This window comes from Struthio camelus, chromosome 1 (assembly GCF_040807025.1).
Source record: "Struthio camelus isolate bStrCam1 chromosome 1, bStrCam1.hap1, whole genome shotgun sequence".
In the NCBI taxonomy this organism is placed as follows: Eukaryota; Metazoa; Chordata; class Aves; order Struthioniformes; family Struthionidae; genus Struthio; species Struthio camelus.
The window spans coordinates 7,438,851-7,454,621 of NC_090942.1; the positions used below are offsets into that span (position 1 = coordinate 7,438,851).

At 38.7% G+C, this 15,771-nt stretch overlaps 1 protein-coding gene across 1 annotated transcript in view; it reads left to right on the forward strand.

Moving 5' to 3' along the window:
• Positions 1–15,771, forward strand: part of CDC123 (cell division cycle 123) — a 34,469-nt gene that overhangs the window by 2,679 nt on the left and 16,019 nt on the right. The window contains exons 3-7 of the mRNA XM_068912657.1: positions 1,229–1,286; positions 2,167–2,199; positions 5,524–5,619; positions 6,339–6,445; positions 14,745–14,793. Of these exons, the coding sequence (XP_068768758.1) occupies positions 1,229–1,286; positions 2,167–2,199; positions 5,524–5,619; positions 6,339–6,445; positions 14,745–14,793 (343 nt within the window). The remainder of the gene's footprint in view (positions 1–1,228; positions 1,287–2,166; positions 2,200–5,523; positions 5,620–6,338; positions 6,446–14,744; positions 14,794–15,771) is intronic.

Sequence of the window (15,771 nt, forward strand, 5' to 3'; positions counted from 1 at the left end):
AGTTAAGAATTGTTTGTTCTTACTTTGAGACCTTGAAACAGTAAGTATCCAGAAAATTAGAATTGTTTTTTTGAACAGTTTTGAGTAAAAGTAATGTTGTCACCTGCTTCTACTTAATTATGTAATCTGTTTAGCCACAGCCGTGTAACTTGTAATCAGACTTCAGAAAAGCTGAAACTGATGGTTTGAGTGTGCAGCTATGGCTCATGAACAATTTCTGCTGTCTTCAGTGGCGTGATGGACAGCTGTATAATAGATTTAAGTTACATTTTAAAGCTGTTTCCATTTTAAAATCCTTCTAAAAAGACAGTTTTTCTGTGAGCTAGAAGTTGATGTGATCTTCCTACGGTCAAGGCGAACATCAGTTTTAAACCTCAGTGAGTCAGTATCTGACCTTCTAGATCTCAAAAACTGAAATGATAGTTTAATCCCCGTGGAAGTGCGTTAAGGAACTGTGGAGACTTAGCTTGTTGTAAATTGGCTTTTTACTAACACCGCTTAGCTGCAGAGATGTTATTTGAACTTATCCTACTTGCTACACTGACTTGCTGTAAATAAGTCTTTTTGAATGACGTGGTCTTCTACTTTTAAAATCTTTATGCTCAGTGGTGTTGTCTAGAGAACTTCAAAAATCATCTTCATAGGAATATTTGCAATCAAGTGCCTCCTACCAGATATGCTGCTATTTACAACAGCTAATCTCCTATGTGCAGAAAAAGGAACTTCTCATGAAGAAGTTAGTGACCCTGAAACCAAATTCTGTAGCCTGCGTGAACGTTTACAAACTGTAGGATCTTTTTTTGAATTTTACAAGTTTGTGCTTGGAAAAGGAATGGGCAGGGCAGCATAGAATAAAGTGAACTTGTAGAGAATGCTGCTGAATTCATGCTGTTGTGAGAGTGCAGGAAACTTTCAGAGACAATGATTAATAGACCCTTGAAGAAGGTTGAATTATGGTGTTTTCAGAGCAGAAAGTGATCTGCTAATTGGAATGAAGCAAAAAGTTTTGGATAGGGCCCAAGTCTAATGCCAAGGTGTTCTGTCTTCACTTTTTTTTTACTGACTTGCTCTGATTTCTCTGCCAGGTGTTGTGAGGCTTAATCCACTTATGAAAGCATTTTGAGATCAATAGCCGATATGTGCTGTGCAATCCCAATATATCTGGTCAAGTCACGCTCCAGTGCTCAAAGTTTTCCTCCCCTTCCCTCCCCCCACCTTGTTGTTTTAGAGAAGATCCGCCAACTCATTCTCAAGAGGGGAGTGATGACGAAGCAGAGGAAATACAGGTCAGTGAAAAATGTAACTTAATGTGAAATCTATTGAGAATATTTGTCAGTATCAATATTCAACCACTTTGGCCTAGTTCATAGGGAGGATAGTATGTCACAAAAATAATAATGGCATGTTTTTTGCTATGAAAAACTTACAACCATGGTTATGTATACAGGGGTGTCAGAGAAGACTTAAAATGTTTCTGTGCTCTTTCACACAAAACTTCTAAAAAATCTTTGTAATTGTCATAATAAGTAGCGAACGTTTAAGGGTGTTGCAATTGAAATTAACACCGTTTCAGGCTCCAAAAAATTAGGAGAAGTGGGTTTGGAGGAGTTATTTCAAGGAACAGAGAAAGTCTCTGAGGCCATAACAGATCACAGGAGTAACCCAGAAGAAAAACCCTGAGAAACGTTGTGAGCCCAAGATGACAAAAGGTACAAAAAGAAAGTGAAAAAGGAGTAGTTTCACCTGTAGATGAAACTGTTGAATCCTGTGTCTAAGGTTGCAAGTGCTGGAGATAAGCTTTAGACAGGCAAGACTGCATTGAGTCCTCAAATGTCCATATTTCTGGCGTAAATCACAATCAGCATTCATAGGTGACTTCTTATATCTGTAGTTTAAATTAGTGCTGATGCTGAACCGAAGCACTGATGGTTTTTTGGGACTTCCAGAGGATGTCTTCTGTCCTTTTTCGTGTGGAGACGAGACACAATTTTTCCTTTCCTAATTTACTGTGGTAATAATTGCAGGATGGTGAGATTATGCTACAGAAGCTCCAGGCCGGTGATTTGATCTGCAAGTTGTAGGAAGCCATACAGATTTTGATGTTCTCCTAAATTATAAAGGCTGTCTCAAACCAGTGACCTTTGATTTGTTTTTTGTTTTTAACAGTGGTCAGATGATGAGAATACTACAACGCTTAAGGTAAGGAGCTGTGAAAGCCGAACATGTGGGTTTGTCAGCAGCGTTCGTTCTGCGGTCTTCTGATGTAGGCTCATTGCTAGAGTTGGAGATATACGTTGCTGTAATTAACGTTCTCCGGGCTATCCTAGATGGACGGCAGCGCAGATGTCTGTAACTTTAAAAATGTTTGAATGGCTTAATTTTATTTAACTAAAAATAAAATGTTGCGTTTCTTCTTCCCCAAGAATCACACGCTTGTTAGACTGTAGGAAATGAACTGAAATATGGCGCTAAATATAGCTGTCTTTCATTCTCACCACTTTGAATATCCCCCGATTACTTAATCAGACTGGATACAGAAGAAATGAAGTCTCTGTGGCTCAATTTTCACAGCTCTTCTCTTACACCTTTGCCATTATTTCCTCCTAAGTTCCTTTCTATCGTCGTTTTCCCTTTCCTTGTCTTTTTGTTCTCCTTGTATTGTGCCTGGCTTAGAATCAGGATCATGATGGATAGGAACCAGGCTTCTTTGATCTATTTTTACATCTTTTTTTGAAACTTGCTATTGCGCCATCATTGTCAGAATTAATGTTTTTGCACCACTTGTCTGCCATTGATACTAATACTTCAGTCATATTAGCTCCCTGATGTTCAACAGTGTTGAATAACTCGCATTGGATTAGACACGATATAAACACTCGCTCCTGCTTTGAGTTGCATGTATGCTAACGCACAATTTATAGCATGCATTAGTATTAAGATATACGCTAACTTTGCGCATTAACAGCTTCAGTTCAGATGCCTAAACTTTGGTGGAATAGATGCCTGAGACTGGCAACCGCAATATGCATACCACAATCTTGTTCCGAATAATTTACATAAAGTCACATGTTGTTACATTGCTGAGGAAGTAACACCAGGCTTTTGAATCAGGTTTCATAATAGAGTACAACACAATAGGAGAAAAATATAATTGGGAAGTATGGTATGCGTTGAAAGGGTATAGGCCAAGTGATTTCAGTTTAGCTAGGTAAGGATTGTGTCCGGTATGTGGATTGCAGTTTTGCAGTTAATGTATATGGCTTCTTAATTGGAGCTATAATTGCAAGAGTTTTTATTTCTGAAAAATTGAACAGTAGGCGAGTGGATTTTTAACAAAGGTTAAGCGTTTAAGCATTGCGAGCTTAGTCTGCAGATAACAAGTGGTTTGGATATCACCTCCTAGGATTTGCTATTAAACCGGCTTAATTGTGTAACTGATTGGTGCCTTGTTCCACTGAGCTCAATGGAGGTTTTTGTCATTCATCAAAACTGGAACCTTGAAAACAGTTAATTACGGGAGTGGTTTGTGCCTGTGGCTATTTCCTATGCAAGCATATCTACGTTTGGTCCAATAAGAGACTCAAAAAAATGGAACTTCATAACGTACTCTATATCTTTTTCTAAGTTTGGTAGATGATTGCTCTAAAGACTCCATCCGTGGCAAACATGCTTCCCCTACCTGAAAACTAAGGGCTACTTTGAGGCCAGGGAGTGAACGGGAACAGTCTTCTGTGCTTCTTAGTGTTCCTCTGTTACCACTTTGGCAGTGATGGAGAAGATGGAGAAGGAGCCGATCTAGAGTGCAGAAGAGTGGGGAGCTGCAGCTGGAGTAAGGGCAGAATATAAGAATGGATGAGCTAGCTCCGTGGCTGAACGGAGAGACGCTAGGGAATATAACATGTGATGAGTAGTGGGAGAGGCTGGAGACTGCTCCTGCATTCACCGTCAACCTAGGGCACTCATATTTTACTAACAGCAAATCCTAGGTTATAATTCTCCGTTAGTTTCTTCACTCAAGGAGCAGTAAGGTGGGCTGTGATTCTGATTTGATAACCCAACCCAGTCATCGGGTAGAACTTGTTTTCCCTGCCTCCTCTATATTCTAAAGAGGAGTTTAGAGTATAGGAGTACAAAAAATTACATATTTAAAAAAAAATACGTTAATATTGACGGTTGCAAGGTCAAGCATTCGGAAGTTACGAAATGTTAGAATTAAACTGGTTTATGCTGCCTTAGAGCTGTCCTCCCGGGCATACTTCTTCACTGGTATTAATCAAATGACGTGATAGTAATATCTCTCCAGGGAGGTTTCGTACGTACTGCTATTGCTTATCTCGCCTGACTTCTGACTTCTGTCAAAACAAGAGACGATTGGATCAGAATGCAGTGCTGGAAGAATTTTACTTTTTGCAGGAATGACTAGAATTGCCTGAAGCTCTAAAAATAAAATCAAGAAAGAGAATTACTTGTTCAGTTTTCAAGTAGAGTTTCCTGTGGAGGCTAGGTAATGCGCTAAGGAGTGATTCAGAATGTTTATACATATACAAATGTTCAATCTAGGTCATTGCACTGAAACGTATTTTTTGTTTGTTTAAATGTGTCTGCGCTGGGAGGAGGGGCAAGGGAGAGCTGTTATGATGTATGAAACTGTTTTATCACTTGGGTGACTGCAAGCAGTTAGCTTTAGCCTAGATGTTATCTTTGAGTGACATTTATTAAAAATAGGCAGAAACAGTATTCCTATATACTGTTCACTGTAAATCCTATTACATGAGAAGTCGTTGGTGTGTGTCTGAAATGCTTTCATAGTATTTTAAAGGTCAGCAATCTAATTTTTACATTGTGCTCCATTCTGAGGGTGGAATTTATAGCATCCTGAGGAGTTTTTTTCCCCGTTTTATGCTTACAGTACTTGTTTCAGTGTATGTCGTATTCTTTATAAGTCAAAGTCTTCCAGTACATCCCGTATCTTTCCAGTGCTTCCTGTCTTTGGAAATAAGTTAACATATAGTAATGAAGTGCTACTTTAAGACCTAATTTAAGAGCTGATTATTGGAAGTATTACCAACAACACCTTGTAAAACTAAAACTTAAATGAAGAACAGTAACTCAAATTCTCTGTGAATTGGTCTGTTTACTTTTGCTCTCTTATCTAATTCCTCAACGCAGTTAGAACTACCAGAAAACAGTACTGATCTTTCTACCTTTTAATGCTTTGACAGGATGCTGCAATGTTTGCATTGCAAACTTTTTCAAGGAGATGCCTCATTCTAAACAAACTACTTCTGGAAGTTATTTAATTTTTTTTTAATCTTCTTGGATGTTATTTACATAAATAAAGCAGAGAAACTTGAAAATGATTTATTCTACTAATTCATTATTTTTATGGAGGACTTAGCTCATGATTTTTGGATGAGGTTATTCTTTCTTGAGTATGTATTCCTAGTGTTATTTGTAAGGTGATTGCCCTTGATTATTAAATGTGCTGGAATCGATTTTTTTTTTCTGTTGTTCTTTATTCAGGCACCAGAATTTCCTGAGTTTACAGCTAAAGTCCAAGAAGCAATAAGTTCCTTGGGAGGCAGTGTTTTTCCTAAACTGAACTGGAGTGCTCCAAGGGTAAGAATGCTGACCCTTAAAACTTGTAACAGATATTATCACAAGTTCTTTTTTGTTTTCTCTTGATACATTGGAAAGTAGAAGAGGCTGGTGGCTCTGATAAAGGGAGGAATGATAGATATCAGTAAGTGTGATACAGCATATTGTTCTGGTATATTAGAGCTAGATGGTGCACTGTTTGAGGCTAACCCTAGGCAGCGCTGTCTCTATACATAAAGATTCTGCATCCTTCTCGTAGATAATAGTGAGGGTGAGACTTCCCTCATTTGGAATATTCGCTGAAAATTTTGAGATTAAAGAGAAAAACAATTTTTAAAAAGCAATAAACTTCCTTCAAGTTATTTTTAGTTACTGTAAGTATTCCTTAAGGATGAGGCATATCTGAATGTTTTTGTTTCATGTTCCCAAAGGAGATTTCTGTCTGAGCGTTCCAGGAAAGTGCCTGGAAGTAGTAAGGGGAAAGCTCAGTTTTTAAATAGATTTGCTCTGCTTTCAGCAGAGTATTAACTAAGAAAATGAGTAGCTATTCCAAGTTTCTTGTAACAGCTGATGAAGCTTTCCTCAGAATCTCCCCCGCCCCTCCCTCCCTCCGAAAGTGTTTTCTGCTTGTATTTCAAATGTAGACAATATTTAGTGCAGATAGATCTGTAGCTTGTGTTCCTTCCTACTACTAAAGGTGCATTTTGGATAACCTGCTTGTTTTTTTTTTTTTAATTTAGGATGCCTACTGGATAGCAATGAATAGCTCTCTGAAATGTAAAACTCTCAGTGACATCTTTCTACTCTTCAAAAGTTCAGACTTCATTACTCGTGACCTCACTCAGCCGTAAGTAGATTTCTAGCAGACAGAATCTTATTTTTAACCAGTCAGAAAACCCCAAGCCTCTGAGGGTAACATTTCAGTTCCTTTGATAGCTCTTATTTACTGAAAAATAACTGTAAACATCTGATATGAAATTTCATATATTTGTTTCAACGTTGTGTATCGGACCAGTTTCAGGTACAGTATGAAAGAGTTTGTTCTTTGATGTTTTTTCTTCCACCTTTCCTTCTTCTTTTTCTCCTTCCACCATGCAAAAATAAATTCCAGGTTCAGTTTAGCGCAGAGAATTCTGTGAGGCAAATTATCGTCAGTGTTACTTACCAAAAGTGAGCCTTTTCTAGTAAACCAGAATTGTTTATCGTCTCAACTGGTGGAGAAACAGGCTTCATTCTATTCTTATACTTAATTCTCTTACTTTTAATATGCAAATGAGTGAAAAGCAAAACGGGAAGAGTATCATGTACTCGGCTACTACTACTTTAATATATGAAGTGACACTATGGATTAACACTATTTTTACTGAGTTGCTTTCCAGAGCAAATCCTATTTTATTGTTTTGGTGGATTTTTGTTTTGTTTTTTTGCCTTCCCACTGCTCTTAGTGTTTCCTTCTTGCTAGCTATCCTACTGTTGACAGTTTTTCTGATAATGCAGTATGACTTTGTTATGTCCCTTTCAAATTTTAAAGCTGTTGAAGTTTGTGTGGTTGCTTGGAAGGAGCCTGAGACTTCTGTTAATGCATTTCTAGACCGCCTTCTGAATCCCAGTTCTTGTAGTTCTTGAACAAATGCACCCCCAGGAACGTGACTAGATTTAATGATTACAGCCAAAATGTGAATACGGTATGACTGGGGTGTGTTTTATCTGCCAACATAAATAGAATACTTGATTGGATAGGAACAGTTTCCTCCTGTAATATCCATATCTGATTCCTATGACTCATTTCCAAATATTACCTTTTCTGGAAAAAATGAAAATTATTGGAATTTAATGTTCTTGTTACTATTATTTTTGTCAGAGAAAACAGAATTCTAAGACAAAGGACAGGGATAATCTGCTGCTCAGATTCCTGAAAGATTGTTTTCTAGTAATTGTTCAACGCTTATTTATATTACTGCAATATCTAGGAGACTCAGTCAAGTGCAAGGGCCTTTTTCTAGGTACTTCACAGAGAGATAACAAGCATAATTGTCGTGTCTTAAGTAGCTTATGACTGAGTAAGATTTGTCTTGTCTAAAACAGGAAACCGATTACCTCGTTGTTGTGCAACTGCCTTCCTTTTTATTTATGCAACCTTGTAACACCTTTTTTTTTCCATCTTCTGGAGCATTAAAGAATCAATAGGTAGCAACATCCTTACCCTCATCCCCGCATTCTTTATGGAGCGCAAGCACTGTTGTCAGTCCAATACACGTACCAAGTGTTCTGTGGTGTCTAACCTGCGATAATGGGAGGTGGAAGGGAGAGACTGAGAAAGAGGTTGAAATGAGAGGATGGGTTTGAAAAGTACGTTGGACTAGGGAAATGAGCGTTGCAAACATGTATTTATGGGGCCGTGGAGAATGAAAGGGATGGGGGAGATGAGAAAATCTGTAGTCTGCATTTCGGAGATGAGTGAATAGTGATTCTCAGGAGACGTCGGTGGTTTGCTAAGGAGCTGTCTTTGGTTCCTGGTGGTAATGGCAGGCCAGGCCATTTGGAGGGGGCCTCAGGGTGGTTCTCAGGTCTATAAGGCTTGAACTCTAAAATCTAATCTGTGTTCTTTGTCGTGACTCCTCTCAGAAATGAGTCTTCTGGGTCTCAAAAGATCTGTATTCTGCATACTGAGTCCTTTGTGGATATTAAATGACAATTATTTTTGTATCCTGCTATCCTCTCGTATAAAGAGCATCAGCAAAAAGTGCTGTGAGCTCCTTGGAGAATTCCTGTTTGGTTATTCACGTTCTAAGGAGTTTGGAACACAATCAAGGGCTTAGCAAGCACCGTTTGATTTAAGAGATGTGGCGATGTTATGATTCTCTGTGCTCTTAGCTAATGCCGTTTGCAGAGCAGAATGAGTTAGCCAGACCACCTTCACTGAAATTGGAGTGTTTTCTCTCATGGCTTTTATCTCTCATCAGGCAAGGTTAGCGCCTCAGCCGTTCACCTTGCCCTCTGCAGGCAGCACTGACTTCTTCATGGTGGAGACAACGGATGGGTTCTAGCTTCTGTGCCGTGAGTTTCACAGCATGGGTGTTAACCTAAACCATCAGTAATTTCAGCTTACGTTCACACCAGACTAAGAACAGTAGTGGCTGAGCAGCCTGTAGCAGACACGCTCTCTTCTGCTGTGGAAGTAACCTCTAGCAGAAAGATGATACCTGAAATTGCTCTAGCTAAACCCCTTCACGCTCATTTTCCAGAGTGCTAAGACGGCGTACACAGTCAGCTACTGCAGCTCCGCCACTGGTGGTGATTAAGTCAACCTTGTGACTTGATTGGGGGATTATCACCTAAACTAAAGGCAAAAATGCTGTTTCTTTTTTAAAAAAAACTGTTATGTTTATTTCCCTTTCTAAAAAGCCTAATGTTGTGTCGGTATAGAATTAGATTGTGTTTTTGCCAGAATGGGCTGTATTTTGTTGCAAGGCAATACAGCCTTGCACCTCCATCGATTTGAGTGGAAATTGTACTTAAGGTGAGGGGAATATTTATCCACGTGTCTATAAAACTTTTTGGTCTCTGAGTATTATGTTTTATGATTATTTTCTATTTGAATAGAACACGTACTATTATCCAGTCTGTGCATGGTATTTCTAAACTGCTAAGCTCTTCATACAAAATGTCCCTATCCAAAGGGTGAAGTGATCACTGCTGAATCACAAAGGCGGTCTTCATTAATTAAGCTATTGATTAGCTGCCAGCTCCCTAGTCCTTAGCAAGCAGAAATTAAAAATGTAGCTGGCATAAGAAAATAAAATGCTGAACAAATGAGAATTGGTACATAATATATCCAAATCACTTGGAATGGCTAGTCAGAGGGAGGAGAAGGGATAAAATATGCTCTTTCTACTTTTTTCATTAATATTCACCGTGCTATATAAGTATCTTGCCCTGCATACATAACAGCCAAATGTTGTATGCTCTGCCTTTTTATGTTCAACTGTCTTGTCTTAAAAAAAAAAAAAAAAATCCACTTCCTGGGTCATAATGTAGAAAAGACTTCGCATGGCAATTTGGAGATCTGTTTCTAAACGCAGCTTTGCCAGTGACTTGCTGTGGGACTTAAGGCGAACTGCTTTCTGTGCCTGTTTCTTCCTCTCTTCTTTCCTGTTTGCTTATCTGGTGCTGGCCTGTAGGTTGTTTAGGTCAGGGAAGTGCCCTTGCTGTCGTTATTAACTGTCTCAAGTTCTGAGAAAATTCCAGCTATGCAATACTTCGATACAAGCCATTTAAAAAGTACAGCCTTAGTCAAAGCTTATCTAGTATGTTCAGTATATTTGCATAATTTAAATGTTTGGATTCTCTCATGATGTTGACTCTCTTTGGCTTAAAAGTTCAGAATAATGATTTAACTTTCCATTTAGAACAAGAAAAAATTAACAAAGGCTTCTGAGCAGTGCGCTCATTAATGTAATCAGTGTTGTTTCTGCTTCAAGTAAGCTTTGTGTTTTACTTGATTGAGTTCACAGAAAACTCGTGGGTGTTGTGATCCTTAACTTTTCAGTTTTTTAATGTAAGCTTTCAAAAACCTAGTGGTGTGGATAGATGATAAAAAAAAAATCCATTTCTCATAGGGATTTCTGTTCAGTGATTAAATCTCCTCTTTTGAACAAAAATTCCTTTGACGGCCTATACAGTGTATCTTATATATACATATATATATATATATACAGTTGTTATAGTGTAGGTTTCTTCCTTGTTTTTAGAACATTTGGGCTACGTTTTGTTGAGACATGAAAATCTACCTTGAGACTGGTATAAGTAGTGGCAGTAATGCTAATGATATGATAATACCCTTTCAATTATAAGATAGGCTTGTTTTCTCACGTTTGTTAGTAAAACCTTGGGATTTTGCAGAACTTTGTTCCTGTTCTCCAATATGATGCTGAGTGTTTCAGATCTGCCGATGTTAATATTGGGATGTTGAACCCTACAGCATCCCTACAGTTGTTTAATAATCACAATGGTAGAGAAAAAAACATGTCTTGCAAGACCAACCTTGTTCATATAATGCAAAAGATGTTCTCTTTCTGGGTCGCCCTTTCTCCTAGCATAGAGGGGGCGGTCTGAGTCACGTAGCAGTATAACTGTTGTCTGACATCCAAACTGTGAATTGACTTCAGTATTTTAATTAACCTGCTGTTTCTATGGGCCTGTTACTTCTTGAAGTTCATTCTTGAAAACTCTCTGAGAAGCTGGTGAGGCAGGTAGAGTAAAGAGTCTAGCAGTAGTCACTCAACCCTGCTTAAGCCCAGGATGCTATATTGCAGGAATGAAGGGAGTCTGTGTGCTAACTTTAGTAGGTAAGAAACGACTTCCAGGTTAACAAAGCCAGTGGGCAAGGGAGAAGTTTCCAAATGTGTTGTCAATATGCAGGACACAAGAGCATCAGGGGAGATGCACTTTTCTATTTAGGTGTTTATGAGAGGACTTGGTTAAATTTTAAGTGCTTATTTCAGAAAACAAATCAGAAAGTCTGCTCTTGAGAGTTTAGCCCACTAGACTCTTAAGAACATTGCTTGGTTTTAAAACCTAGCAAATATTTCAATACTTTTTTTTTTTTACGTTAGCACTCTCGTTACATTTTTGAACCTAGCCTTCTTCCAAATATTGGATCACAAAGTTCTCTGGTTGCCCAGAACTAGATGACCATGAAATCTCTAAAGCAATTAGTATGAGCAACTAACTTCCTGACTCTCTTTAGTCAAATATGATGGATAATCCTTGGAGGAACCCCATCCAGGAGGTGCAGGCTGGATGTGCCCCAAGCGCATGGAGACCACTCAGTGCAGCAGACAGCACAGCAGCCAAGTGCCTTAGACCAGAACAGTAATGCTACCAGGTATTGATGGTGCTTGTGTTTTACCCAAGTCTTCTAGCCAGAACACTTGCTAGGATGTGAACGACTGAGATGATGTCCTACGCACAGTATTGTTTAATCAGTTTTACATTAGATAGTAATTTAAATTTAATTACAACCTCCTTTCTTCCTCTGCTCTGCTCCCTCAGCCAGCCCAAAATGATCTGAGCAAAGGCTGACTACGGAGAGCTTTTCTTCTACTTATTTTCAGAGTCTGTTTTGTTTTCTTTCTAATTTTTGTTCTCTGAGAGAAAGCTAAAAAGTATTTGAGGTTCCAAACTTAACCTGTTTCTGCCTGTGACTGTTAACTGGAAAATATTCATTCTTTTTTTAGTGGGAAATTATAAAGTTTTTCTAAGACTTAGAGGAATAACAACTTGTGTCCTCCTGAGAGAACATAGGAGACAGTGTGGGCTCATGAAGATGTGACTTGGCACTCAGGATATCCTGTTACAAGAACTGTAGCTGTTAGTTTAGACATTAATTTTACCTATTTCAAGGCAAACCATTCCACATGGGAGGATGTGGAAAATGAGGCTGGTTTTTTTTTTTTTTTTGGTGAGATTTTACCCACCTCCCCGTTTTACCTAGGAATTTATGGAATATGTAGTACAAGATCCTTTTTTGAATGCTATATTAATCTCCTATGGGCCTTAGTTGGATACATGCAGTAAAGTTCAATATTCAAGAAATAAAGATGCAGTTCAAAGGCCGTTAGAAATTTCTCCTTGATTTGTTTTTATTGAAGTTTTAAATTAGGCTGTGGGATAATAGCAGGGGAACTTGTCAGGTACAAGATAACTCTTACAAGTCTCATTATTTTTTTAATAGTTTGTTATTATATGCAGACTAATCTCTGATTTGTAAATCAGTTTATGGCTCTCTTAGCGGGATAGGTACTGGAGGTCTTATAAACATTCTTAAATCACTTTTCTCAGAGTACTGAAAACTGAAGTGCATGACTGCTTCGTGTAACGTCCTGTTGTGTCAAGTGTATGCATTTGGAGCTTAACATGCATGTTGATCCTTCTCTTGTTGACATCCAAGTATAAACCTGTAAACAAGCTGTTGACCACAAGCTTTATAAGCTATGGAGTTTAATTCCTTCATTCTTGCTGGTGTTCATAACAGCGATTTTCAGAAGCTTCGGAAAAGAGAGTCCGGATAGCTTTAAATTTTGCGTTCCTGAAGTGTCTCTGAATGCTCTTTGAAGTAGCTGCAGGCCTGAATAGGAGGCAGGTTAAAGAAACCCTGCTTTAACCTTTTGCCCCTAACTTTCAAAAGGCAACATGTAATGGATGAATTGAGCTGTGTGCAATCAGTTAATGCCATAGTAAGGTTGGTATAAATACGTAGGTGCAACTACATCAAGTTGCACCTCATTTACACAGAAAGCTGGGGGGTCTGAGTAAGGCTTTTTTGACAAAAACTCATAGTATTCAGAAGAAAAATGAGGACAGAGAGGACTGTGGCTTGAGTTTTTGTCTTTCACTGCATTTTTTTTCCCCACCTCCCTTATACTCAGGCCTGTGTCATTAAGGCTCAAGGAAAACGTTTCTGTGTCTTGCGGTGTTTTCTTCCATGTTTATCACTGTGTGTGTTTGCTTGGTTTGGTAGCAATGTCTAAGCAGTTGGCGTGACTTGGGATGGCATACAAGGATTTAATTTTATGACTTGCAAGGAAAGATATCTTCCTCCACGTACCCAACCCTCAAATATTTCAGAGGGGGCTTAGGAGTATTTAATTCTGATTGATCATAAGACTGGAAAATATTGTAAGAGTGCATTTTACTGGAATGGACCGGACTGCAGATTCCCCAGTCTCAAGTGTGGAAGTCCATGAAAGGTAATACAGGACTGAGCCAGCTCCACGTGCTGGACTTCAGCTGCCCTTTATATATGGCTTATGGATATTTTGGGGGCGGAGGAGGGAGATGTTTATTTGAGCATGGTAAACATATGATGATAATGCTAAACTCGGAATTCCTGCAGGCTGTCGTGAATTTGCTTCTATCATCTTGACAGATCTCCAGTTGCTGGAAATATAAACCATAGCTGATGTATGTTATCTGTTTACATAGGCTTGCAGATATACATGATTTGTTTGATTACAGTATTTTGGAACGCATGCCTGCTATCGCCTTTTCTCGTGTGTTTGTGTGGTGGATAATAAAGCCTAAACCAAAACGTGTGAAATTTATTTTTGTTGGCAGCTCGTTGAGTGAGCTCTTAGGATAGCTCGCTGCTTCAAACTCAAGGTTGTGCAGCCACGTCTTACAACTGCAATGCTTGTACAAGAGATGCCAGACTTGTGGATTACTTAACCAAGTTCAGCGCTGAAGGCAGATTGCATAAAAGTTGCCATTTAAGCATATTGCTCTGCTGTGACCCTTTATACAGCTCTGTTTACATCAAAGTAGTTTGTTGCCAGTAGGGTCAGGGAGTACCCTCGGAAGGAAAATGCATGTTTTTTTGATAACTGCTTTTGAAAGTTACAGGATTTATTGTAAGGCTTGCTGTATAAAACTGAGAGCCTACACAGTTGTTGGCTTGGGTATAAGTGCTTCCATTCTTGATAGTTCCTGAATGGTGGCGCAAAGAGTCAGATAATCACAAGGGATGAAATATTGGCATCTGCCTGCAGTTTTGGAAATAGTTTTGTTTATTCGTGCTCTTGAGAGCTATTTTTCTACAGGTATTTCTTAATGCTGTTAATTTAGAAAGACACCATGCTGTGGTATCAAGAGGGTCGAGTGGTGCTGTTTTGCGTCCTTTAATCATGGAAATGAAAATAGTCCTGAGTTGCTGTAAGACATAAATGTGTCTCAGTTGTTGGGTTTGGGAAGTTAAACATCAAAATTGCTAGGAAATACATGTCACAATAGATTGTTAGTATGGTTCTTTGAGAATCTGGTTGTGCTAGTATAACCATAAAGAAGAAAGGAACAGCACTGATAATTCAGACAAAAGGCTTGGCAATGAAAAATACTCCCTTTTTAGCTAAATTCCTGCCTAAATTAAAGGCTTCCAGATTACACTAGATAAAAAGATGATTTTTTTTTTCCTTGATAGTCCTTGGAAAGAGGCTTGTTATTGACATACTGAACTCACTGAGTTTGTACATCTTGGATATACTTTAGCGTGACCTTTTGTGATTCACAATTCAGGTTTATTTTTCTCACTGTGGCTAAAATCTTATATGTAAAAGCTGATTTTGATGCATGTGACTTATTTTTTCCAGATTTATTCACTGCACTGATGATTCCCCTGATCCGTCCTTGGACTACGAGGTAAGACTCTTTGCTTGATTTCTAGGTAATTTAAATGAATTACTCACAGATAGGCTGCCATTTGTGCTTGGGCATGTGCCAATAATGTTTTATTTATTTTGTTGCTGGGGCAGCGGGGAGATGCCTGGTGAAGAACTGTAGGGCATAAGGAGTTTTTTTAATTACGGGTCGGCGATGAGCTGTAGTTCAGGCTTTTGAAGCTGCTTTGTAGTTTCCTCTAATGTCTGTTAGGTTTTGTCAGGAAGCACAAGCTCAGTAGCTGGAAATCATTTGTTCTCCATAACGTGCTTCTTGTGAACATCACAACTGAGGTTACTAAGGGAAGCTAGCTGTAGTGGCTGTGGATGTCCTGGCTACTAAGGGCTGAATTGGTTCTATCTTGTTATGCACGTTCATTGCCAGATTAAAACCTTTGGTTAGTGATTTAAAGATGTTTTAAACTGTTCATGTGGTGCTATTGGTTTTATTATAGCATCTAGTCATGTCTCTAGTAATAATTTTGTGTGTAAATATAGCATTTGTCATCATCCTGTAGGCTTAAAGCGCTTTAGAAAAGTGAGCGAACCCTGTGCCTCAAAGCACTATCTTAATGTGCTTTAAAAAGGTGGGGTATCTGAAAGTTGGGACAAAGATGTTCATGTTCACATTGTAGTTAGGAGTGTCAACTTTGATTGTTGAGTTTTCCATTACAGTCGATAGGTGTTGGGAGATTCCAATGCCCGTGAACAGTAATTGAGGCCCTCAAAATAACAAATCTGTCTGAACGCTTCACGTTAGGAAATACAGAAACTTCATAAAGTGCCAGAGATAATGCCTTAATTACCAGGCAGTCTGCTATTGACTATAATGGTTTGGTTACTATTTCTATCCTGTGTGCTTATTTTAATGGATTTGCGCCTTCAAAGGCATCACAGAATCCTGCTTGGGTGTTGTATCCCAGAATAGACGTTGATTTGGTTAAATTTAATTCTGCTCATC